At 33.9% G+C, this 26,982-nt stretch overlaps 2 protein-coding genes across 4 annotated transcripts; one reads left to right on the top strand and one right to left on the bottom strand.

Annotated features, from left to right (window-relative positions):
* Nucleotides 1–354: 354 nt before the first annotated feature.
* LOC128191618 (monocarboxylate transporter 14-like) lies at nt 355–9,407 on the top strand. 3 transcript variants are annotated; one of them, XM_052863782.1, is made up of 7 exons: nt 355–504; nt 6,275–6,666; nt 6,766–6,909; nt 6,998–7,912; nt 8,026–8,205; nt 8,392–8,517; nt 8,714–9,407. In XM_052863782.1, the coding sequence occupies exons 2-7, from the start codon at nt 6,402–6,404 to the stop codon at nt 8,914–8,916; spliced, it is 1,833 nt and encodes a 610-aa protein (XP_052719742.1). In that variant the 5' UTR covers nt 355–504; nt 6,275–6,401; the 3' UTR covers nt 8,917–9,407. The 3 variants fall into 3 exon arrangements, with proteins under 3 accessions (XP_052719742.1, XP_052719743.1, XP_052719744.1); XM_052863783.1 differs by having other exon boundaries at nt 396–518; XM_052863784.1 differs by having other exon boundaries at nt 399–504; nt 6,291–6,666.
* A 3,282-nt stretch (nt 9,408–12,689) lies between these two features.
* On the bottom strand, nt 12,690–26,645 carry LOC128191617 (monocarboxylate transporter 5-like). Its single transcript, XM_052863781.1, has 7 exons — nt 26,495–26,645; nt 25,419–25,721; nt 18,752–18,895; nt 17,437–18,237; nt 14,782–15,051; nt 14,507–14,632; nt 12,690–14,379 (listed from the first exon to the last, which is right to left on the bottom strand). Exons 1-7 carry the CDS (start codon nt 26,550–26,552, stop codon nt 14,180–14,182), a joined length of 1,902 nt encoding a protein of 633 aa, XP_052719741.1. The 5' UTR covers nt 26,553–26,645; the 3' UTR covers nt 12,690–14,179.
* Between the last annotated feature and the right edge of the window lie 337 nt (nt 26,646–26,982).

Below are 26,982 nucleotides of genomic sequence, written 5' to 3' on the forward strand. Positions count from 1 at the left end.
TCTAATATATCATTTTTTTCTGATCTATTGTATCATAAATGTGTCTTATTCAGTATTTATAAATTACGAAATAACTGCAGTTCCCATCGTAAGATAATTTATTATTGGTAAAAAAAATAAAAACAAGAAGGGAAAGACCTATTTCGGGTATAGGCAGTCTGCTGCGTCGTCAAATATTACATCGATAACAAGATGTACATACCTGTAAAGACAAACTCTAGCGTAAAACAAACACCACTCGAAGAAAGAGGGTCCAAAGCACAATCTGAGCGAGAGACAAGAGGGGATTATCAAAAGGCGATTATCCTGCAGGGCCGTGAAATGAGGGTATGACTAACGAGCCGAGAAGTTACTCCGTCACGTTTTACTACGAATCAGCTGATAGCTGGTAAACTGTGCAGATCTTGTACTATAGAGTTACTACATAAGCGCACATTGGCTAGGCTTTGCAGTATCCGTAACTTTGAGCAAGCGGAAACTGTGCCAGAAGTTCCGTCAGCACAAGTAAGTGATATAATGTGAGTGGTTTATGGGAGAGGCTTAATTTTTCTTAAATAACGATTAAAAAAAAAATTATAAACTTGAGAGAAATAAAATATAAAAGTTGCATGAAAGCGAAAAAATTGAATGAAAAATGAGACAAATCATATAATTGTATTTTTAACGACATTAATCATGTTTATTTAATAAACGCTTAAAAGATTGAATCATAGAAAACATAACAAAACATTTTTGGCTAATCTTATATGTATATTGAGTTGATATATTTTTTTCTGGGTGTTAAATGTACATTGTTCTACACTCTCTGTCGACATTGACTATCAAATGACTTTGTCCAATATCTATGCAATATCAACTTTCTCAAAACTGCACCCAAGAACGCACAAAAACGATGGCGGCTGATACATGGACTTTAATGATATTATGTCTGAGGTCCTATATCAACATAAAGTAGATTATTTGTGTCCTCATTTCTATATAGAGTAGATTATTTGTGACCCCATTTCTAACGTGGAGTGTATTTGACATTTTTTGTACATTGAAGGAGACAGATAAGGGTTTTCATGTGATATTTAATCAGAGAAATGAAATACATGTACTTGACTGTCCAAAAATGACCACACTATTGACAGCAGAGAGAGAGAGAGAGAGAGAGAGAGAGAGAGAGAGAGCATCACACAATTATTTTGAACTACTGTCAAATTTAAATATTGTACAATTTAAAAAAAAAGTGCGTCTGCCAATGCACGTTTTTTTTCCATTTGTGCTTTGTGCATATCATGCCAAATAAAGGAACATGAGTATTGCACAGTCACGCTATTGTTAAAATTTTGAATACAGATGCATTATACCTTACCAGGTAACAGAACCTTCTTACATAGTTAATTTGAACAAAGTAAATTTAATCACTGATATTTTAACCAAAGCAAACTTTTTCATCTCAACAGATACGTAATAAAAGTGTATGATGTGTATCTATTTATATCTCAAGAAATCTTTCGGTGATTTATCACTCAAGTATATATATTGCACGCAAGGCTCCAAATTTGTTCATTTGATGGTTGTCACCATTAGGCAATCACACACCTTTTAGAGTCTATTCGAATATTCAAGCATTTTATGCTATAAAATAATATGTCGTTATTGCACGTTTTATTAAAACTGATATATAATTTGTTTCAAAGCTTAATGCCTATTTATGATTATGTACCTTCAAATTTAAATTGTAAGTTAAATTTCTGCAAATACTATCCCATTCTGAAGCTTTTGTTCATCTAAAATGATTGTATCAAAGACAAAGAACTCAAAAACATTCGGCTAGGTAGAGAAAAAGAGTTACTTTAGTGTATTTATGATTGCTAACATCGAATAAGATTATCTCTAAATCCGAAAGACAGTGTTGCATTATTAGAATTTAATCTTAAATCTATGTTAATAACTTAATTGACTGAATTGTAATATTTTGTATAACTGATTCAAGACTTTACGTCACCTTAGCCAATGATAAAGTTAAGTACCATGAATTCAGATTAGCATTTCCTTACTATGATGATTGCAAATGGTCTTGGGGTAATTTTATGAAACTTATTTTCTAGGCGAAAATTGAACACACAACTAGTTCTAATAAAGAAACAACACCCCAAATAAAGTTTTAATATGCAACCCTTAGGCTAGTATTTCTTAGCATTGACCTACCACACTATTTGAATGTTCTATTTCAATTCAATTGATAGAAACTTATGAATGAATAGGTAGAGGGCAGTGTACGTTCGCTGACCCCTGTATACATCTACCTTTGCTGTCCGGTGATGGGTTTATCTTCACTGAGTGACGATAAGGTGAAACTGAGTGCAGTTTTCTGGGTCTTTCCGTGCCCTAGACCTATATTATCTGCATGCCTCCAATGTTATAAATATTGTTTTTTCATAATAAAAAAACCCATCGACGTTATACGTTTTTCTCGTATTAACAAAATATACTCCCTATACTAAATATTTTTCTTGTGAGAAAAAAATCAAACGACATGTGCCTTCAAAATTACCAGCATAGTCTCACTTTGTATGAGAGGATGTGCACTGGAGATGTCCAAAAGTGTAAAATAACTACTTTTGAATATTGATTAATAATACAAAACTATGATAAACAAAATTTCGCTAAGCGTATGTATGCATGTATGCTCAATTTGATTCACTATAGGTACACATATCTGGTTATGAGTGCGTGTTTATTTTCATTCGTCATTTTTAAAGGATGTTTCTGAAAGAAATATTTAGTTTTCCGCAGTTTTGGCATATATATTGTGACAAACATGGGCTGTTTTTAGCATAATTGGACTACTGCCTTCCTTTCAGGTTCTTTCCGGATAAATTTGGCAAAATGCAGTATACAGTGGTTGTAAACAAATGTATGTGATAATTAAGGAAAAAGTGACTTTCTAAAAACATTATCCGTTTGATGAACAGGCGTAATTATTAGAGCACACATATTGTATGTACATGTTCATATGTAATTTATGAAATGGGGGTTCATTTGCACTTGCTCAGTAAACCAGTAAAAGAGTGTAACGTGTATAAATAGGACAATTTTATGATGTTCTTCTAAAAAATTCTTTAAAAATTGGTTTGCATTAAATAATGATCTAATGAACAAACTATTGTGAAAATAATTTTAAGTTGGACGTAACGTGCAAAATCGTCTTTCATGTGACCAATTGCTTAGCGTTTTCTTTTGTCGTCTCTACTCTTAGAAATCAAACATACTAAGTATTAATGTGTACATACATGTAGTTATGAGGGGGAAAATGACCCTTACCAATGCTGAAATTAATTGCTCATTGTTTTGGGCTAGATTGGGGATCTATTGATTACGTAGTAAGTTTACACAGAATTGTTAAAACTTATTCTTTATGCTTTTGGGCATGCTTGAAACAAACTGGGAGCATGATTAGATAAGCATGAGCATAAAAGACTTCTAACAAAAGTGAGAAATTTATGACTTCCGGTGTCATTTTGATTTTTAGAATAAAAATACAGTCAATTTTTTTTTACTACACCTGGATATCAATCAGGCTAAGTGCATTTTTGGGATAAGCAGGGAATCTTCTACTAAAATGGAAAATCACGGCTCTAGTCTTTGGTTTTAATTTTGCAATGCTGCGTACAGAGCTCCTGGTTTTATTATATGGTCTGATCTTCAATGTTTCAAATATTATACAATATCTTAAATACTGAAAAGATTTTCTAACTTAATCATATCCCTTTCTATCCAATGGACAATGAAAAAGTGCAAAAGGTAGTATTATAGTTATCAAACAGCATTTCTGAGGATAATTTATGAGGTTTAAAGCCATTGTTTGTGCCTTTTAAAAATTCAACTGTATATAAATCACTTTTACTGTTATTCGTTTAGTTCAATATCCGATTTCCCTCTTTGAACCTCGTATAATAATACTGCTTTTAGGTGCTATTTGCGTTGAAAGGTTCAGGGACAACTTTTAAGGTCAGGTCAACTGATATCGCCCCACAATCCTTAAGCTACTTCACAATGCACATACCACTAGTTTATCTGAATTCTCTCGAGATGTAAATATCTAACCTGCTTTTTATCAATCAGAAAATTGTTAAACCCTGATCAGATCATTTAGGTCTGTAAAAATTTATCCTTAATATCATGAGAAGTTGTAACTTGTTCTAACAATTTTCATACTAATCTTTTAATCTATTTATTGCTTTTATAGTTAAGTAAAATACTATATATTGATGCAAAGTCAAAATCATGTTACTGAAATTTTTGGTGTTATGAGTTTAGTCAATTACCTGTTCGTTTATAGTAAATGAAAATGAATCACTACATGTAAATCGTCGGCTTTACCTGTAAATACCCTTATATTATCTAAGTAAATTAAAAGCTCATTGATTACTTAAAGGCCATCGAAGACTGCCTTCTTTCTGGATACTAGTATTTTTCATACCGATGTATTGTAATTAGATATAGTTGTACTGCGCACAATATGATCTAGACAACATCTTGCTTGATAAAAGAGGTTGTACATAAACATTTTATAGACTTACATGTACAGGTAAAACGCATACTACCTGCACTGGGCGGGAAGTGATTTACAGACTATTTCTCAGCGCCTAGACACCTACTTTCCTCAAGGCCAATGTTATCGCTGGCCAACACTCGAGCTGTCATATAATAGGTAGAACAATATTGACAATTGGTATTGTAATCTCCTCATACCTGTGGCATTTAATGTGACACTATTGATTTTGATGGTCACTTCTTACCATCCTACGAATCATTGACCTTAAAGCTCAGATTAAATCCGAAGGATGTGGGTATCTCGGTCATTTATTCAAGTTTATCAATGGGTACAATCCTAGTTAGCTTTAAGATAGTGAGATTTGTGTTGGTATTGCGTTTTTATGATGATGATGATGATGATGATGATGACGATAGCAATGATGATGATGATGATGATAGTCATAAACATCATCGTCATTATCTAATGACATATATACAATTCTATGTAGCTGCTACATGCACTTTCCTAGACGTTACTGCACAGTGAACACCAAGGGCCATTTTGTCTGGATAAAATACACTCGCTAGGATTTAAACAAATAAATCTGATAAGTATTGTCCAGCTTATTCATATTCATTGTAAACATCGTTTTTTAAAGCAATTATAACCATCCGGGTACTATACGAATCCAAATGAACTTATATAGAGTATCATAGAATAAGAAATACCTTTTAATACAGTAACTGCCAAAATCTGGCAACGTGTAAACGTAGGTAGGCTATGCAAACTACCCACAAATAAACGGGCAGACCCCAACAATGGAATTTTATATTGAATACTTTCGAAGGAAATAAACAATGGTGTTCGAGAGGAAAATAATTTTAGGAATTGAAGTATGCGTGTAATAAGACCCAGCACTGTGTCGGTACCTTAACTATATACTTAGTCTAGTATATTGTACAGTTCATGTTGGATTCATTGTAAACGTAAATTATATTTAGCGTGTATACTTGGCGGAAAATGATTTTTCATCAGGATGGCGTGGATTTGAATTAGCGTATTCCTAAATGTGGCATTTGACGTATTTTATTTAACGGAAGCAGCTATCTTCAAAAAAAAAAAGTTAAAAAGAGTACATGAGTAAATGTAAGACGTTTACAGAATGGTATAACAATGTCCATTCAGACACTTGTCATAGATATACTACCCGAAAATCAGCAATGTTTTATGCGAGTCTTTCAAAAATAACAAATACCCATGGAGGTAAGACTTCCAATCCAGCAAAATAGTGACTATTGCAAAACAAATTCGAAAGTCGAAAATTAGAAAAATGTTATGTTTCTCCTTGAACCACAATAAAATTAAAAGAATATACATGTACATGTTAAATAAAAGATAATATTTTTTTTATAAAGATTTGTTTTATTTTGTGCAATAACAAAGTACGTATGTGGTAGCATTTTTTGATGCAATGTCTTTTGCTGTTTCCTATGGGCAAGAATGTGTAAAATGTAGATAAAGGTACCAGTAAATATCAAGTGATGGACATTGTGCTCTATTTTCCTACCACATAAAACAAGATTTATCATTTTTATACAGATCCCCCAAAATAAAATTAGAAATGAAAACGATTGCATGGGAAGATAATCGCCTTCCAAAGCTGCGTGGAAAATTAGACATGCAGAACCCTTCAGGGTATTTGAATTTTTAAATATATGTTGATATCTCTATATTTTTTTTTTCCAGATTCACTATATTTCAGGATTAAAACTTTAAATAAGAAAACAAAATCAAGGTAAAGATGAAGGGGACTTAGCTAGTGCTCAACGTACGAAGAGCTGCATTCTTAAATTGTAACCTTTGAGACTAAATAATGAAGTCTGACGAGAAAAAAAGACATGCCTCCGGAGAATCTACCTCTTCCAGCGAAGTCGACCCTGGGGACTATATCCCCACCCCACCGGACGGAGGGTGGGGCTGGGTGGTGGTGTTTAGTTCCTTCATGTGTAATCTGATCGTGGACGGTCTAGGATATTCTTTTGGAGTCTTGCTACCCTTGTGGGTGAATGTTTTCCAAGAGAGCAGAGGAAAAGTTTCCCTAGTGGGTTCCCTGTTGAATGGAATGTATCTTTGCGCAGGTAAATATAGATAGTATTTTAAATTGAATATTATATATGAATGTCTGTTAACAAAAGAGTGTTATATATCTAAAATGTTCTTTATGATTTTTGTAATAGGTCCTATAGTCAGTGGTTTGACAAACAAATTTGGTTGTAGAGCAGTTACGATAACGGGTAGTATATTTGCTACTGCGGCCTTTTTCTGTGCATCTTTCTCGGAAAACATAACAGTACTTCAACTTACATACGGATTCCTAGGAGGTAAGATGAAACAAGAAATCTATTTAAATTAATTTTTAAAGCCAGACAATTGATAATCCGTATTGATCTCATAAGACGTGTTTTTTAGGCCTAGGATTTGGATTGATTTATCTCCCCGCTGTGGTCATCGTAGGATACTACTTTGAGAAGAGACGTGCAATAGCAACAGGCATAGCAGTCTGTGGATCTGGTGTTGGAACCTTTATCTTCGCACCTGTTAACGCCATCATGATGGATGTATTTGATTGGAGGAATCTGGTTATGATTCAGGCCGGTATAGTGCTAAACGCTTGTGTGTTTGGTATGTTAATGAGACCTTTGGAGCCAACAAAGAAGATGAAGCAATTTCAGAGAAAAGCGCAGATGGAAAATGCAAAGAAAAAGGCAATCCGAAATAGAAAACGAAATGCACATTCAGATTCAAGTATGCCAGGTGCTAATGATTTTACGAAACTTAATGAAATTCAAAAACGAAAAGAAGAAACTGATAAGAGAACGAATTCAGAGAACAACGATTTTATGAGGGGAATCAAAGCTCATGAAATTCATCCCAGGATCGAAAGCGGGTACGCTAAGACATCACAGCCCAAACCCTTTTTGTCTGCACCTCGACTACGTCACGATTCTGTGCATCACGAAAAGTCTGATTATTCCCGCCCAATGTATCGACAGGACATTTTCTACAGTGGCAGCATCTATAACATTCCTCAGTACAAAACGTCCGGCTCAGACGTCAGGGAATACGTCACAAGCATAACCAACATCACCGATGTTCCATCGCCTTCATGCTGGGACCGCTGTTCTTGTCTTCCGATATCTGTGGTGGACACGATGAAAGACATGTTAGATCTCTCTCTGCTCAAAGACTTTAATTTTCTCATGATATGCATCGGAAACATTCTCGCCATGACTGGTTTTTACGTTCCATTTTCATACGTCGTTGATCACGCATTACAGTTCGGTATTCCTAAAACGGATGCTGCTTTTCTACTCTCTATCATAGGTAACCATTGTAAAAAAAAAAAAACTGATGAAAATATATACTTTTTATTTCTTTATAATAACTAAGGAAGATTTCATTTAGATAAACATTTAACAAGTGTCTTCTTTTCAAAGGTATAACCAACACAATAGGAAGATTATTATCTGGACTACTGGTCGACATTTTTAAATTGAACGCACTTGTTATCAACAATACAGCTCTAGTGGTCAGCGCCATCTTACTCTTCGTGGAACCATTCTGTACAACCTACGAGCTTCTCGTTACCTTCGCCGTCTTGTATGGACTCTGTGTTGGTAAGTATCTCATCAACTCTTGTAATTGTCTCTTGTATGATTTAAAAACGTTCTCTGAATACAATTAAGGGGATGGAAATAAAAGAAACTTTCTACGTGGTAAGGAATCGATGAAATTTTAACAATTTTAGATGTATATACCTTTTGAAAGTAAAATGTCACATGATCGTGTTTATGAAATTTTAGCTGCCTACATTTCATTGACATCCATCATCATTTGCGACTTGCTCGGCCTAAGAAAATTGACCAATGCATTTGGACTTCTGACCCTAGCCAGAGGGATAGCCGGCGTATATGGCCCTCCTGTCGCTGGTCTGTAGCATCATTTTGTATTGGCTAATATAAATAAAGTTTAAATCCTATTTCGTATGGTCATTTTAACAAACATTGCAAAGATAACAACTTCTATGAAATTATACGGAACATTTATGCATTTTTACTGAAAACATTTACTTAGTATATGTGAAAGATAATTAAAATATCAATATTTTTGCTTGTGTTCGACTAGGAGCGGTATATAACGCCACAGGGTCCTATAACTACTCTTTCTGGTTGGGGGGTCTGATGTTTGCGCTAGGGGCCGCGTGTCATTTGGTCCTCCTACTGCCATGTGTGAAGAAGAAGGGACAGGAGATAGCAAGTAACGAGATAGTACTCGTTGAGGAAGAAGACAAGACGATGCTTCCGTCATCCAACGACGAAGAGGTGTGATTGCGAGAATCGTTCTGTTGTTTTGACATAATGGTTTTATATTGTATATTTGGTTTGTATGAAATGGATTTGTAAATGAATTTCTCCTATATGACTGCAATGATTTATTTTATGTAAAGAGTGTATTTTTGCTCAGAAGTTATTGTCTGATATTTGTTTGAGAAGTGAAGGTAGTTGAAAAACATTGAACTGGTTGGGTTTGAAAACAAGATATTGTATGTGTAAATGTATTGATCACGACAAGTGTAAATTGTTATAATTATTTGACAGTATGTCTGAATGGAATATTTTTAGAGTGAAGTGTTACTGGTTTGCATGACTGTAGCAAGTTTGACCTAGAACTATATAAATTTGTTGATCCTAATAATTTTAATTTAGGCAAACAGTTACTAAGGATGTGATAAAATTGTATTTGATATATGTACATACATATTGTAATGTATTTAAATGTTAACCTGCATTCTATACCAAATAAATTGAAATGTGAATAACGAGTGAAAAGCTGTCAATGTGACAGCAAACCGGGTTTTCTTTTATGTGAACTGTATCCATAACCCATGTCAACCCTGAATTGATAAACACTACCTACCGTATCCAGTGAAATGGAGTACCCTATATGCAATATTTTGCCAAAAAATGACTAAGTTCAAAAGCTGGTATTTTTTCCATAAATTATCAAAATCCTAGCAACATGCACACCTCTGATATAAGTACAATTAATCTACAAAAGAACAACTTCCTATCTTGAAAACTGTAGGAGGAGTTATCCGTACAATAATGGTACCCTTTTGGCAGCCACCCGCCCGCCAGCCATTTTCACCATTTCAATAACCTGATTTTCCCGTTGAAAAAACCCGGTTAAAAATTTCTATAAGGAGTCCTTTTATTCACAATAAAAGTCAAGATCATGTCATAGATCAAGAAAATGATTTAAAATTTTTTTACGGCTATAAACTGTCTTCAAATTGCGAAAAAAATATCTAAAAACTTGGGGTCAATTTTTATTTTATAATTTTCACAAAAATTTATTTGTGTTCCACATAAAGTATTCTGGCGGATTTTTTTGTAACAACATTGTCATTTTATTAATTATATATGATATTATTAAATGGGTTTAAATGTTTAGTAAATTTTCAAATCAATTTGCCATTCTCAAGGCATTGTCTTTCCACAAATGTTAATCTAAAAATAAAATTTGGTGTTTTTACTTCTTTAAAAACAAAATCAGGTGTAATGACTAATTCAAAAATAAAATTTGGTGAAATGGCAAACAAGAGGCCCAGGGGCCACATCGCTCACCTGAGCAACAATTGCCTTAATTCTGATCAAATTAGCATTACAGTATCAAAATATCTTGACAACTAAGTACAGTAGATCTTGCTAAAAAAAAAATGAAAATCTGCCAATTTTTATCCACCTCTTTTTTTGGGTAAATACCATGCCCCTTTTGTTGTTGTACCTGTAAGAAGATTTTTCTCTATTTCTATATACCCTCCCCCCCCCCCATTTCGTGGCCCCACTTTTCTCTAGGGAATCATGGTTTCATCAAACTTATATCTGCATAACCTGTGCTTTCACACTAAGTACTAGTACTGAGTTTTGGACCAAAAAATTTTCTCTATATATTCCTATGTAAAAATTCAAACCGCCATCACGGCCCCGCCCTACCACTAGGCATTGTGATTTTGCAAACTTGAATTTTCACTACCCGAGGAAGCCTCTACACAAGATTAAGCTTTTCTGGCCAAAAAGTATTAAAAAAGAAGATTTTTAAAGATTTTCTCTATATATTCCTATGTAAAAATTCATCCCCCATTGTGGCCTCACCCTACCCCTGGACTATTATTTAAACAAACTTGAATCTATACGATCTGAGGATGCTTCCACTCAAATTTGAGCTTTCCTGGCCTAATAGTTTTGAGAAGAAGATTCTAAAGATTTTCTCTATATATAAAAATTTATCTCCCATTGTGGCCCTGCCCTACCCCCAGAGACCATGATTTAAAAAAACTTGAATCTACATTATCTGAGGATGGTTACACGCCAATTTGAGCTTTCTTGGCCTAATAGTTTTTGAGAAGAAGATTTTTAAAGATTTTCTCTATATATTCCTATGTAAAACTTGATCCCCAAATTGTGGACCCACCCTACCCCGGGGACCATAATTTGAACAAACCTGAATCTACACTATCTGAGGATGCTTCCACTCAAATTTGAGCTTTCCTGGCCTAATAGTTTTTGAGAAGAATATTTTTAAAGATTTTCTCTATATATTCCTATGTAAAACTTGATCCACCAATTGTGGACCCACCCTACCCCCGGGGACCATGATTTGAACAAACTTAAATCTACACTCCCTGAGGATGCTTCCACTCAAAATTGAGCTTTTCTGGCCTAATAGTTTTTGAGAAGAAGATTATAAAAGATTTTCCCTATATATTCCTATCTTAAACTTGATCCCCCAATTGTGACCCCACCCTACCCCCGGGGACCATGATTTGAATAAACTTAAATCTACACTCCCTGAAGATCCATTTTAATTTGAGCTTTTCTGGCCTTATAGTTTTTGAGAAGAAGATTTTTAAAGATTTTCTCTATATATTCCTATGTAAAACATGATCCCCCTATTGTGGGCCCACCCTACCCCCGAGGACCATGATTTCATCAAACTTGAATCTTCAATATCTGAGGATGCTTCCACTCAAATTTGAGCTTTTCTGCCCTAATAGTTTTTGAGAAGAAGATTTTCTATATATATTCCTTTGTAAAACTTGACCCCCCTCTTGTGGACCCTCCCTACCCCCGGGGACCATGATGTGAACAAAATTGAATTTACACTAACTAAGATGCCTCCACACAAGTTTAAGCTTTTCTGGCCGAATAGTTTTTGAGAAGAAGATTTTTGACCAACAAATTTTCAATAATTCTCAATTATCTCTGCTTTTAAGAGGGCGTGGCCATTCATTTGAACAAACTTGAATCCCCTTCACCTAGTGGTGCTTTGTGCCAAATTTGGTTGAAATCTGCCCAGTGGTTCTTGAGAAGAAGATGAAAATGTGAAAAGTTGACAACGACGACGACAACAACGCAGACAACGACAGACAATGGAGAAATTGTGATCAGAAAAGCTCACTTGAGCCTTTGGCTCAGATGAGCAAATAAAAAGCATATAAAGTAGTCGTCAGGCCAAATTTTTATACATAAAATAAACATTTGTGGGAAGACACTATGTATGTTACATTTTCACGTCACAGTGTACTCCAAAATGTTAGTATCACTATCAATATATTCCACTGGGTTTTAACAATCATTTTTCATTTTCAAAAAGGTAACTTTTAGCAATGCGCAATCAAATGTAACTCCAAATGTCTCGTAATTCGTCATCCTCTCACCTGAAAATTTGTCTGATAACAATACTTCAAACCATATGGGCAAAAACTGTTAGGCCAATTTGTTTCCTTTGTGCCAAAAGAGAGATAAAGTGAGATTGTTTGTTTTATAAGAGAACAATATATCAAGTCAAATTTGAGGAAAATTTATCTTAATAATTATGAAATTGTTTTTAACGTAGTATTGTAGTGGTTTATAACAATTAACTTGTTGCTGCAGCACTGTTATTCGGGTGAGCGGTATATCCCGTGGGCAACTTAAAAAATTAAATAATGCAACAAAATGTTATTTTAATTTCTATCGATAAGATACTGAAAATTCTGAAATTTTTTTATAAGTGTTTATGGCTTAAGAAATTGATTTATTATAAGTAAAAGAAAAAGTACATATGTAAATGTTTATTCAAACGCAAATAACAACGAGTATGATTGAATGCCTCTTTAAAAACAATAAGATAAAAAGCAAATCATACAGTCCATTAAAATCATTTTTATAAAATACAATCACTATAATACTATAACATAACTTGCGAAGAAAATATTTCCACTCCATAAAAGAAAAAAAAATACATTGTTAAAATAAAATCCCCAAAAATGACAAAACAACATCAACTGACAATAAAACAAATACAAGACCAGAGAGAGAGAGAGAGAGAGAGAGAGAGAGAGAGATAGAGAGAGAGAGAGAGAGTTATTAATTTGTTGGCTGATACAAAATAACTTTCGAGAGGTAGTAAAGCTTCCTTTCTTTATTTCAGTTGACTTTAAAACTTAAGTACATGTACAAGAAAGTCATAAACAACAGTTGGGCCTAATTAATTTATTTAGAGAAGTTTTATACCCATTGTAACTTAATCACAATTAATAAAAACCAATAGAATTGAAAATGATCAAAAGAATGCTCACACATCTAGGATAGGGAAAATGTACAAATAACATCACACCCCAGGCGCTTGTTTCTGACAAAATTCACCAAGGAGTAAACTTTATCACACATGTAAAATGATGTAAATTCAATCTTCAAAGTTGAACGAAAACTGATGGAAGAGATGAAATTCATGGATTTGATATTGTTCATATTTCATTTAATATGCAGTCTTGGAGAAAGAATGAATATCATATTCATTACCAATCTTGAAATATATTTAACAAACTGATAAATCTTACATTACTTTTGTATGGTACAATAATAAAAAAATAAAGGAGGTTTTCTAGCTGAGAAACAGACTCAAAATTAGTGCTATCTGATCTAATTCTGCCTCTATAAATGTTTGCATTTTATTGATAATTTATAAATATTGATTAAGATTAGGAATACAAATATTCATTTCAGAATAATGTAGACAAAATGTAAAAATGTAAAGTACTCACTTAAAAATATTCAAGGGAGTTTACACACATAATACCAGAATGAAAAGGGGCACTTCTGTTCCAGAATAAGAATACAGTAGGTTTAAAAATATCCTGATATATTCGTTTAAAATATCATACTACATTTATGTCGCCATTAACATCTGGTCACGATTTTCTGTAAAACCAACAAAGAGCAATCAAGAAACACGTTTTTAAAGACAATAATGCTGATTAATTTAGGATTAAAAGAGTAAAAAAAATTGCACTTGAATATATATTAGGTTTTATATACATCTAACTATTATAATACAGCATGGTCTCGATTTAAGCTCTACATTTCTAATTGTATCCATTGCTAATGCTAAAGTCTAGAATGGTTAACTAACTTAAGGGCTCTTCTAGCGCTTGGCCAGAAATCAAGAAACAAGCAAATTTTAGTTTAAAAGCAAAGCATTCCCAAAACATGACAATACTTTAATTTAATATATAATTTGCATATAAAACATTCTGATAACACTCTATCATAATACATTGAGAAGAGATTCATCCGTTGAGGTCCCCTCACTTTCAATCACAATAGAAATGTTGTCTTTGCTTGTGTCCTTGGCCGAAATGCAGTGTTTCAGCATGACTGTAGCACAGGCCAGGGCAGCCACAACGTACATTGTCCCGGACAAGATAAACGGGTACAGGTAGGAATTCATATGATCGTACAGAAAACCTGCAAAATATCTCATACAGCTCAACTTCTAATCGCAAATTAATCATGTATCAAATGCAATAAAGTTACTCAAATAATTATATCCAAGATTTGAACCTTGGGTATGTGGAGTCAATGTGATCTTTACCTGCAAGTGGGGGATTAATAATAAATGCTACGCCCTGGAAAAATGCAATCATGCTGAAGGCACTGGTTAGTCGTTTTAAACCTAGCTGTTCCACGATCACAATGGTACGCAGGCATACAATGCTAGCTGTAAATCATAGGAGGAATGCAATGTAAATTATACACAATATGTTTGCCTTATTTTTGTTGTGGTCAACGGGAAAAAACAGTCCTTCGTTATTTTCAGTAGAAATTACAATGTGATAAACTGTCCAACTGATCAAACCCAAAACTTACCCATACACAGACCAAAGACGCCCGAACACAGGGCAATAGTCAGATAGTTGTAACACCACGGGAAGAGAAAGTTGGTTCCAGCTGCCACAGTAAGGGCGACGAGATAGATGGTTGTACTGCTGACGTGGAAGGAGTCGGTCAGAAAGCCCGCCAAAATCCGCCCGATGGTGTTCGTGATGCCGCAGATAGAGATGATGCTCGCGCTTTTATCACGTGGTATACCGTTAGCGACGGCCATGTCTGGCAGGTAGGTGAGAGTTATAGACTGAGCTGTGGGATAGAAAAAATATATATAATTTTTGTTTAAATATTCAATAAAATTATTCAATTTTGAGTGAAAGTTTTATCAAAATAATTAAATATCAATCTTGATTTAAAATCTATTGTTTCAAAAATGATATGGCATGAATTCTCTGAGTGAGAATTAAGTCACCATCTGCAAAGAAATTGTATTGATAATTTTCATTTTTCCGTAGCAGAAAAAAAAAAATTTCTGTAAACGAAGATTTTCCAATTTATAAATAATCTTATATCTATATGCCTTTGGGTAAGTAAAATTAATGTGCCGATAAAGTATGATAGCAGATGAAAAAGAGTGTTTACATCCAAGTTTAACATCCCTATTGATCATTTGCTTTGGTTGTATAATTTTTGAAAGAAATTTTATATCATACATGCATATATAGCTATTCGTGTATCAAGTGTAAAAGAAATAAATTGTTACAGTCACACACGCCTGGAGTTTAAATCATTTTTTTTCTTTTATAATGAAAGGTTTTTCAATATATTGTAGTTATCAATTTATAGAAAAAAAATATGTGTTTTCAACATTAAGCCCCTGTGGTTTAAGCTTGATAAAAAGTAAATTACATTACCGTGAAATTGATTTTCATAAACAAAATTTCCTAAGTTTTTAACCTTTTCCATTTATCATAAATCATTCTTAAGTTAGCCCAGCTTGCTTTTACTGTGAAATATTCAAGTCAACGTGGTACCGACATTAAAATGCAAATATATTCACATTTGTGGCTCAAAAGTTTAAAGTAATCGTTTATTAAACTTGGTTTTCTCAATGCAAATGATCAAATTCAAAACAACGTCTCTACGACCCCCCATTTACACCATTTTTCCAATGTATACCGTCCTGCCAATTACATCTTTGCATATTGAGTGACTTGACTGCCGGACGTAACGGTAAGCCCCTAAATGCACACGTGCAGGAGAATTACGTCAGCGCCCTGACCCCCTGAAAAACAGAAGTGACTGAAAAAACAGAAGCAAATGTAAACTAAAAAAAGGGGGGAGGAGCATCATAATGATGGATTTAATTGAAACAGGTACCCGTGTCAAGTCTTAAGATTTAATTGCATTTGCAAGATACATGCAAAACTGATCATTTAATTAATTACAGATTGATTTTCAACAACAACTTATAAGAGCTCGATGGTCGAGACCATTTTTAGACTCTACTGATCTCCTTTAGATGAAGAGCTCAATAAATAGATTTAGATAAATACTTATACATGCGATTTTTCTATGCTAAATTATATTTTATAGCCAAACAAATCATATCGAAAAAATTGTAAGTGCAAGTAGACCTGGCTCCACCGTCACCAAAATTTTTGAATCCCTCAACTCATTCCTCAACTCAAGTCCTTTAAAGAAAAGTGCATAAACCTGAGGTCAAACCTCAGATTTAAGGCTGAGTATTGACTTGAGAAAAGTTGTTGACGACGGAGCCTGATGAGGACCACCTAGCTTCCCTGAGTACCTGTTCCACTCCTTTGTACAGAGAAAAAGGAAAGGATGAAATGGTTAAAAAAATCGATGTACTGATAACAGTTTAAAACATGAATCAATAAAAAAAAATTAAATTCAAATTTACACGTATGTTATTTCATTTCAAAAAATTAAAAACGTTACCGTCACATTACATCGGCTAAAGCGTAGATATTTTTGATTCAGTCTACTGAAACTGCTATGTCAAATTAAATAAATAGTTAGGCACACTCGTATAGGGTGATAAATACTTTGAGAAACAGTACGTGCATATAATATTTTAAATATACATATATTAACCTAATAAATGACGTCAACATGCTTTTGACTAAACGGCAACAAAAAATTGTTATATGTACAAAAGCTTGCACAAAATCTATGAGCATATTGATGAGATGTTATTATGCTGTGAAGTGCATCGTTGGAAACCCATGGTCAGTGTCGCATGCGCTTACTGACTGTTGGCCAACTCTTCGATCTTTTCTCGTTTTCATGAATATTTAAATAATCTCAGTCATCCAATGAAACGGCAAAATTTATCTGAATAGGGAGAGGATTATTCACGAGAACGAGGAAAAATCAGCGAGTTAGTCCTCGGTCAGTGAGCATATTTCAAGACTGACGATAGGTTTCGGACGTTGTAACTATTTCTACAATTATATCATCATCAAGACTTTCACTTTTTCATCATCTCCAATATGTTTCACATGGTAAGGCGTTTTAGGCAGAAGTGCGTGTTGAACCACAGAACAAATCGAGATTTATTTCCCCTTCACTATTGTCTTTTATTCTGTGATTCAATTTCCGTGTATGTGAAATATTCTATACAACATGGATAAATGTTCATAATAAACAAAACGAGAAAAGGGTTTTTACCTGTCCAGAGCACCATACACAACAGCAGGAGAGTAAACTTGCCATTCTTAAAGAGCGACAAGTCTACCGTTCCTCCCAGCTTCTGTAGACACGAGCAGCAGGAAGCGGCCTTGACCTCACTGACCTCTATTTCAAAGTCAGACAACTCCTCAGTGTTGTTACTATCACTTAAGTCTGAGCTAGACACACTTTTGGGGATGTTTCTGACGCTTCCACTGTAATAGATGTCTTTTCGAGACAGAGGGTTAAACGGCTTTAGCACACTAGGTTGTTGAAAATTCAAATTGTCTATTCGGTTTAACGCATGGGCGCTCGAGTACATTCGTTTGGGTTTTCGGTAAGAAGTGTTTTCAATAAATGAGTAACATGCAGGGGTCCTTCTATCCAAGGCTGAGGTAGAGTTAAATACAACAGACCCGTTTCTTGGTCCGTCAAATCCTCCATACAAATCTTTACTTTTTGTGCTCAAGTCAGTGGACGAAGATTTGTTCGAATCCAAACAATGCACACAGTCGTACAGTTTGCTTTCCTTCGCGTTTCGTTGATTCTGTTTCACGGCCTCATTCGATAAAGGTCTGAATAAAGCAGCACAGACGACACAATTCAAAATAATTCCAGCCATAATCAGGACTGTTCCTCGCCAGCTGAATTCATTTAAGAGAGCTTCACAGAGGTAGGCATAGACGAAGGTTCCTACGCCGGAACCGCTCATGGCGATTCCGGTTGCGAGCGCCCTCTTCCGGGAAAAGTATAAACCCACGACAATGATGCTAGGAATGAACATCATACAAAAACCGATTCCTGAAAGGTAACAAGAAATAAATTGATGTGGACCGACCTAGAAAACTTTGCTCCTTATCAATATTGACCGCCTCAAAATCTACTATAGTAAACCCTCATTTGTCGAAAGTTTCAGTTTCCACCACTTTTTGCGTTATCATTCATCTTGATAATCAAAAATACCTTTGTGCTCAAACTACATGTGTGCATCCATATAAAAGTATGAAAAAAATCCAGATAATCTGTTTTGAACCACCCCTCTACCGCTTCAGGTTTAATAAGATATACAAGATGCACGTATTTATACCAAAAGAATTGGTGTGAAACGCTACTAGAATTTGAATGATTGTTTTTAAATTTAATATCTGGTTCCTTTTTAGTACTTATTTAGACCGCATTACTGAAAGGTCTCCGTACTAAGAACTTTTGATATATGTGTCAGCAGCCTTGAACAGTACTATCTCTGATCATATAGGAGCTTGTAAACGGGTCGCGATGTCAAAGATGATTTGTGTTATCCGAGTTATCAGATTACCTCCAACAATCCCGTACGTTATAATCAGGACCTCGACACTTTGTGCGAACGTGCTGATGACAAAGCCGCAGGAGGCTACCAGGGCACCACACAATGTCACTTGACGGATGGTGAATCTGTCCAATAACCAGCCAACAAAAGGACCTGTAAACCAATAGGAATATATATATATATATATATATATATATATATATATATATATATATATATATATATATATATATATATATATATATATATATATATATATATATATATTTTGGATATTTATTACAATACATAAATTTCCTATCTTGAAAAACCAAGGAAGAGTTATCCATACATTAGGAGTTCCCTATACTAGTACAACAGCTTGTATTGTTTGATAAATTATCAAAAATTAAAATTCAATATGCACATCTCTAATATATTTACAACTGATCTGCACAACAACAGTTTCGTATCTTTTAATCGTATCTTTTAAAGAATGATTTAAGAAATTATACGGATAACTCCTCCTACAATTTTCAAGATAAGAAGTTGTTGTTTTGCAGATCAATTTTACATGTATCAGAGAAGTGCATATTTTTATATTTTACAAAAAAAAATTAAGTAATATACACATTTCTGATATATGTACAATTGATCTGCAAAACAACAACTTTTTATCCTGAAAATTGTAGGAGGAGTTATCCGTATAATTTCTTTGGAAAACCCGGTTAAAAACTCTAATATGTGTGAAAGGCAATCTAAACTGGGTCATGGCCTGATACTGTAGTCACACGTGCATGGTTGCCGATAAAGACATTCCACAGTTTGCTTAGTCAGTGCATTTTTTTTTCGTTGGAGTACTATAACTATCATCTTTGAAAGTCTGATTAGTATGATAAAAAAAACATCCAGGTCATTACAGCAACTTTCTGCTCTAAATACATAATATGTCATCTCTTATAAGAGATTTTTAATTTGGTGTATCACCTCACCTTACATTACCAGTATTTAAGACATGTAATATATATTAGCTTATAAAATTTATACATATCAAAATAAAACACGTGAAATATTTCGATCAATGTAAACACCTTGCCACTCTGTATAACAAATAATATGTACTAGTTTTAAGAATAATTTGGGGCATAGAGATTTACATGTACTTTATGTATACATGCCCAACCTCTAAAATTGTTACCACGCTGTTTGATACATCCCTAAATGTCCTAGAGTTTAGTGACGTATCGGCGACAATCAGTGTATTTTCAAAGGTTAGGACCTATCACTAGCTGTTCATGCTACTTGATCAGTGGCGACGTGAACAATAATAATGACGCCCGCAGAATAAGGTTTCGAAGTCGGAGCTACATTCTGCTGACTCGTACCGACGGACGTTTCTGTCAAACAGCAAATCTCTTGTTGTGTTTGTTAACCATATTTGCATGCATAAATGCATATAAAAAATGCATATAAAAGCAAGGTACATGTAAATGTGTTTGGCAAATTTTAAACTACATGCTATGACAAAACACCCTCTCACAAGCACCGGTAAATGTCCATCCTAGGTTTGAGCACATATACATGCTCTTTTGGAAGCTATATTACGCAGTGTACTGTTTAATCTGGAGCCAAAATGGACTTGTTGTTTTTGGTGAGCTTTTTATTTGTCATATACAGGCTTGGGGCGAATTACATTGTAAAGTAATGCATTACATTACCATTACTTCATGAATTTGGGCATTAAATTACCATTACCATTACTTGATTTTCTTGAAGTAATGCATTACATTACCATCACATGAGTAAAGTAATGCATTACCATTACCATTACTTTTTTTTAAAAAGTAAAGCTAATAAAGAGTTTTTGCAAATGTTTCAAATATACAACACTCTTTAACATATCTACAGCTTCATGCTCAGTATCAGGTTCAAATTCAATGAATAAACAAGAGTCATTCTTTATTTGCTCAATATATAATCATATTGTGGCAATATGAACAACATATTACATATTAAGTAAAATTATATTTATAGACATTTGGCATGATACAATATCAGATATGAAATAGAGACACAGGATGACATGCGTAACAAAAAACAATTTATGAAATAATGTTGCGGTTTTTAAAAGCTAAATATAGATATATCCCCAGATTACACAAATCTTTATAATTTTGGACACTTAACTTTATTAATTTATAAACAGATGATTTTCCTAGTTATATTTCTTAATATATTTTAATCGTATTTCTAAAGGACACTTTAAGACAAAAGATTGCTGTTGCACTTATGATCGAAGTTTCAAAGGGTTCATCTTTTAAATGCATCCATCTTCCGGGCTATACTAAATAAATGTTTTGCAGGAGCAGTCAAAGCTTGGGCTGGAAAATACTGTTTGACGATCTTTATCTTAAGATATATTAAGTGCAATAATAGATTAAATACATAAATCTTGTATTTTCTATCAGTCCAAACTGATGTACAGTGTAATTAATATACAAGAGAGAGAGAGAGAGAGAGAGAGAGAGAGAGAGAGAGAGAGAGAAGAGAGAGAAAGAGAGAGAAAATAAGTAAGATTATTTTCAAATGGGTTATAATATTGGAAGTGATATTGATATTGACATAGCGAAGGGAAGGGTATTGGGGTGTTTAGCACTTCTTATAACAATAGATTGTTTTGATACTTAGATTATCCTGGGGGCATAGTGTGTTGTTGACACATTTCTTATTGAAGTGCAAACTAATTGGAGTAATTTGTTTAAATGATTAAAAACTCTTAATAACAACACTCTTAAAAATGTTATGAAATTGTGCTGTTATCTTTAGTAATATAAACAATTCAAAAATGAATTTTAAAAAACCTTTTTTAAGTAAAACATGTCCAATTAAAACATTTTTCTCTTAATTAGAATTATTTCTTTCTTCTTTAAAAATAAATTTAATCAAATTAAATTTCAACTATTCATTTATTCTTCACATTTTTTAAAGTGAACATGCATAAATATGCATAGTAATGCAAAGTAATGCCATGTAATGCCAGCATTACACTAGATTTTGGAAAGTAATGCATTACATTAGCATTACTTGTAATGCTAATTTTGAGGCATTACACATTACTAGCATTACTTTGAAAACATGTAATGCATTGCAATGCATTACCATTACATTTAGCATTACCCCAAGCCTGGTCATATACAAACCTCAAGTTGAGGTCAAGTGACATCAGTAAACAGAAGGGGGTCTCTAAGTAGCCCTGTCACTTGGTACCTACTCGACTAGACACCAAAGTAGATACACAGTCCAATTTATGGCGCATTAGATCTCTAAATGTACCTTCAGCTATTCATTTTCTGAGTTTGTTGATAATAAAGGGTGATTGTGTTACACAAGCAATGTAATTTAAATTTCCAAGAACGTACTGGGTTTTTTTTTACTGTATATCTCAATAGCTACATAATTGTAGCTATATGAGAAAATTCGGATGGACAGACTGACGCTCCCCTCTCTCTAGAGCTAAAGTTCTATAGAGCCAGTATCTTAATAGTTATTATTCACATCTCTTATCTTATTTTGCGCCTGCTTTTTTCGAGGACGAGGGTACTGGTTTGAACACTCTGGGCATATATATTATTGTTTATCCTAATTTACTGAACACGAGCTTCGAATAAAAGTAGAATTTACTTTTACACTTTCAAATTCAGATGTTTTTTTTTTTCATTTTCATACAGCAGAAGCATTAAGTGCAGGCTTATTTTGTGTGGTTCAATCGCAGAGGCTCGTCACGATCTATTTGTCGATTACATATAATACATGTAATAAACATCTTTTTTGTACATAAAAATTGATAAAAATTAAATTTTAAAACTAAATAAATTAATTAAATCAACGTTATAAATTGGTATACATATGTACATATTGGATATAAAGGGGTAAATACTTGAAATGTGTTTCGCACTTCAAAAAGAGTAAAGTACATGCAACCCCATCTAATAATCGCGTGACAACTTTTGTCTGCACATATTATTAGGGCTGAACGAGGTGAAGAGGAAAATAAGCAACATTAGTTATACATATGTATCGAACTTTTCTAGTGCGTATTAAATGATAACAAATCTGACAGTTCAGAATCTGGTCACTTCACAACAATAACATTTTCAACTCCTACAGGAATGACGGAATTATCTACTCGCCAAGCTTTATGAATACATTTCAGTGTCAACTTGCTGCGCCCACTAATTCTACAAATCAGTTTTACTCTTATGATAACATTCCTGGTTTTATGAATTAGAATTTCGTGTATCTTATAAAATTCTTTCTACAGCTCAGCTAACACTTCCACTTGTATTGTTCACATCCGGAGCATGTAAACTGGTCTTGTTTATCTTCCCCCGCGGTCCCGTGAGGTGGCAGGCAATGACTATTGTAATTTCTTTTGAAATCGTGTACTACTTGGCCCCTTCTATATTCTTTAAAATTTGTACCATTTTCAAAACGCTAAGCTTGGGGTCCTGTGGGCAATACTGCACGTGTATTGCACGATCATTTTGTGGAAATAAGCTAATCGGATGGGAAACGCGCCAATTTATAAAAAAATAAGACTTGAATTTATTTTTTCTTTAAGATACATGTAGGAGACCCATGAGAGCCTAATCATATTGTTAATTCACAAGACAGTATGTCATAAAATTTCTATACACCCTCTTATCTAAATTCCTCCGATTCAAATATTGATTTTGTCCTCAAAATTCAGAGGCGCTACCTCTATGACAATTAAGAGGCTGTTAACAGCATTGAGGTGAAACAGGTTTATAACTGGTAGTTGTTTTTTTTAGTCCAATATAACTTGTATACAAAGACACTTAAGGTGTCCTACTCGTCACGTTTTGATTTTATTGCGCGTATCATCATTATACTAGTATTTGAAATGAGTATGATTTTATTTACATTGTATTTAATCAGCAAAGAAAGATTATTATTTCATGATTACATAGTATTCAAAGAGAAAATCAATTTGAATTCAATGGACAAAGTTTGGGGAAAACTATGTTTTCGTGCGGAAGTTTGCTAGACGAAAATGACAGAAATCAAGCAATTTTATGAAATTTCAATATTTTTTTTTATTATACCTTATTCATTAACACACTTTTAACATTCGATAGGTTTGGAACACATTCTACAGGTTCTGTGTCACATGTACTGAATTAAATGTTGAGATTGTGATAGACTTTTTGCATAAAATCATGCAATGCAAAGAAAAAGTCTGGAATTTAAGCCAAATTTTGCAGGGATTTTTCCTATGATGTCCTCTGTCTAAAATATGACATCACTGAACCCCATGTTTTATAATGTCAAAATAATAGTGAATACACATCTAGGTAAACATGATTAGTTCTATAGAATTATTGATATTCAAAAAGCTTTTATCTAAAGCTGCTTGGTCCGATTTTTTTTTGTTATTACAGTATCAAATCTTTTTCCATACAAATCATTTATTTTAGAAAGTTATGGACTTTCTCCTATTTACACCAGCAGAATCAGTCTCCTTTCAAAGTTAGAAATATTCAAAGTAAATAAAAATAATTTCTTTTTGGGCAAACGAAAAAAACAAACCAAAATGCATCATGGGAATGTTAAGAAAATGGAAACGCTGGGTTTCGTCCCCCGAATGATTGGGGTTATTCAACCCGCATGATATGCATCGATTGTAAAGAGAGCAGACTTCAGAAATATTAGCGAACAAAACGTACACATGTTTATTTGTAATTTGTCTGATCATTTCGACCTTTATTTTAAAGCGATGTCAAAGTCGTGATATAACCATACCCGTCTCGTCGTCAGGGGTGAAATTTAACATGAGGCGAAATGACGCGGTACCTATTAATGTTGTTTGTTTTGTTAGCAAATTTTGTATGTATTTTTCTTCATTGAAATATGACATAATTGACTGGAAAAACTACTGCAATGCCTATTATTATACATATACTAAGCATAGCCATCGTTTAAAAGCGTGCATAAAATATGATATAAAATCGGACCAAGCATGCAGCTTTAAAATCAAAATTGCAACTATTAATTTCTATTTTAAGTGCAAAAAGGTCATGAAAAAAAATTTAAGCAGCTTTATACATAATATTTTCGTAATCCAACCGGGCTGAAATTGCAGTTCAGGTGCAAAAAGGTCAAATTAAGCTTGCTTTGATTCAAAGGGATGAATACTGCCCCCCCCCCCCCCCCCATTTTCTTTGTATTTTTAAGTATATTTTGTCTAAAGATTTTAATGATATACTTCTCAAGAAATTCTTTAATTAACAACACTGAGGAGAGAGATACCTTAAAACGAAGAGCAAAAACTTTCACCAATAATATTACATCTACTGATGTGAAACGGGTCAAATATAATATTATTACAATTTGACAGACTGAAGTATGCATTAGCATAATGTCATGAATGCCGCGAAATTGCGATAATATATGTTTGTTTCCATCAGGTACAAAGTTTATCCTTATAATAGGGATATTCTCAAAATGTTAGTGCGAGTGTGCCACATTTGCGAACAGAAAAAATAATTTCACACTCTGTGACATGGGTTTCATAGATATCAAACTTTGATATTACATGTAGATTCCACAAAACTCATTAGATTAAAGACATACACCGCCACAAATCCTGTGATATATTTACATTTTCTAACCTTACCGAGAATCATACTCAGGCCGAGCAGGACGGACCCAATCCAGGAGGTCTTAGCCTTGGACTCGCCAAAATACTCGAGGAGTGTGAGTAGCATCACTCCAAAGGAAAACATGGTGCCGTCCAGGATGAAATTGATGACAAAACTGCCGAGGCAGACCAACCATCCCCAGCCGCCATCGGGGGCAGCGGTATCTGTCGTCTGCTGCGAATGCGTGCTATTTGTCTCTGACGAATTCTGGGAATCTTTCTGATTTTTCTCCATTTCAATAAACTTCAGGACGTCATTCATGCGTTTTAGACCATCTTCTTTTAAAAAAGAAATGAACGGATTATTTAATTAAATGATATATTGCTAATTGATGAAATAAAACTTAAAACTAAAGTTGAACTACAAAATGTTAGTTTCCTACTTTCATACGATTACAGTACAGAGTCTGGTTCATCTATTCGTTGTTCAGAAGATATAAAAGTGTGTGTATGAGGGTGATACAGATGAAGGAAACTGGTACAGTGCGCGTAAACCTTACAGTGTGAATGACAAGAGATCTTGCATTCTCTTCCGATTACCACGTGGCTTTTGCGTGTTGACCTACTTCGTTAATTATTGGCGTTTCGCGATGACCACTAAACTAGGCCGATGCCTTTGTTTCAGAATCTGGAAATTAGCGGGCCATATAAAAAAACGGTACAACTTTAATTTCTTTATTAAAGAATATGAAGAATAAATTTCCCCAGCATGTATCAAATGTACACTTAGTATGATTGAAAGTCTGAATTAAAAAAGAGATTATCTGAACATTAAAGTAGGATCCCACCATTTTTTTAATAATTTTGGACAATTGTCTTGAATTATGTATGCATCCGAAATTCATATTAAATTTACTTAAAATATTTTGAAAAATTTACTTGTAAAAAAATCATAAAACACCCATAGGTTAATCTCTCAACTCTAAAGCGTGTTTCTTCATGAAATGTGTTTCTCTCCGCATTTTAATCGATAAACTGATGGCTGACAATAAATTTGACAGATGATGACTCCGAACTGTGAGCGCGACATGAAATTTATTAAACACACTTACCACAGTCTGTGCGCCCTTCGGAGTGGTGCAAGTCTTCGCCAAATTTGTCAATCGCCATGACAATAGGGAATAAGAATGAGAAATGCGACCGTTTTGCTCAGAGATGAACCACGTTCTGTTCGATGAGCAAAGTGCACGGTGCGATCAGCTGTTTGTATGTAAACATAGCGTGCCACTTAAGGGGCGGTCTCAAAATACATGTGTATCGTCAATTTCGTTCAAAACGGGTTAGGTCATGTCGGGTGAAACAGGAGAAGATCTTACACGTAAAACCAAGGTCAACAATATATTATTCGTCTTACAGAGATGAAACCGATTTATGGCATTCTAATCTCGAAGTAACATCAAAGTGTGATTTCTTTTTTAAAAATTGCTTATTGATTAATGAGGAAATAATTGCCATATGCTATAATTACTGTATATAATGCAGTTAGGATTAGCGGTAGTAGCTGGAAATTTATTTTTAAAATTTCTGTTTGATCTTTGAT

The sequence above is a fragment of the Crassostrea angulata genome, chromosome 7 (genome assembly GCF_025612915.1).
Source record: "Crassostrea angulata isolate pt1a10 chromosome 7, ASM2561291v2, whole genome shotgun sequence".
In the NCBI taxonomy this organism is placed as follows: domain Eukaryota; kingdom Metazoa; phylum Mollusca; class Bivalvia; order Ostreida; family Ostreidae; genus Magallana; species Magallana angulata.

Bases quoted from the DNA above. Each gene is read 5' to 3' on its own strand.
- LOC128191618 (XM_052863782.1), top strand. From the start codon at position 6,402: ATGAAGTCTGACGAGAAAAAAAGACATGCCTCCGGAGAATCTACCTCT. The intron at 6,667-6,765 runs GTAAATATAGAT...TTTTTGTAATAG, and splicing joins TGGAATGTATCTTTGCGCAG to GTCCTATAGTCAGTGGTTTG. The intron at 7,913-8,025 runs GTAACCATTGTA...TTCTTTTCAAAG, and splicing joins TTTTCTACTCTCTATCATAG to GTATAACCAACACAATAGGA.
- LOC128191617 (XM_052863781.1), bottom strand. From the start codon at position 26,552: ATGGCGATTGACAAATTTGGCGAAGACTTGCACCACTCCGAAGGGCGC. The intron at 18,238-18,751 runs GTAATCTGATAA...GTTACCTTTCAG, and splicing joins AACGTACGGGATTGTTGGAG to GAATCGGTTTTTGTATGATG. The intron at 14,633-14,781 runs GTAAGTTTTGGG...TATGATTTACAG, and splicing joins CGTCTTTGGTCTGTGTATGG to CTAGCATTGTATGCCTGCGT.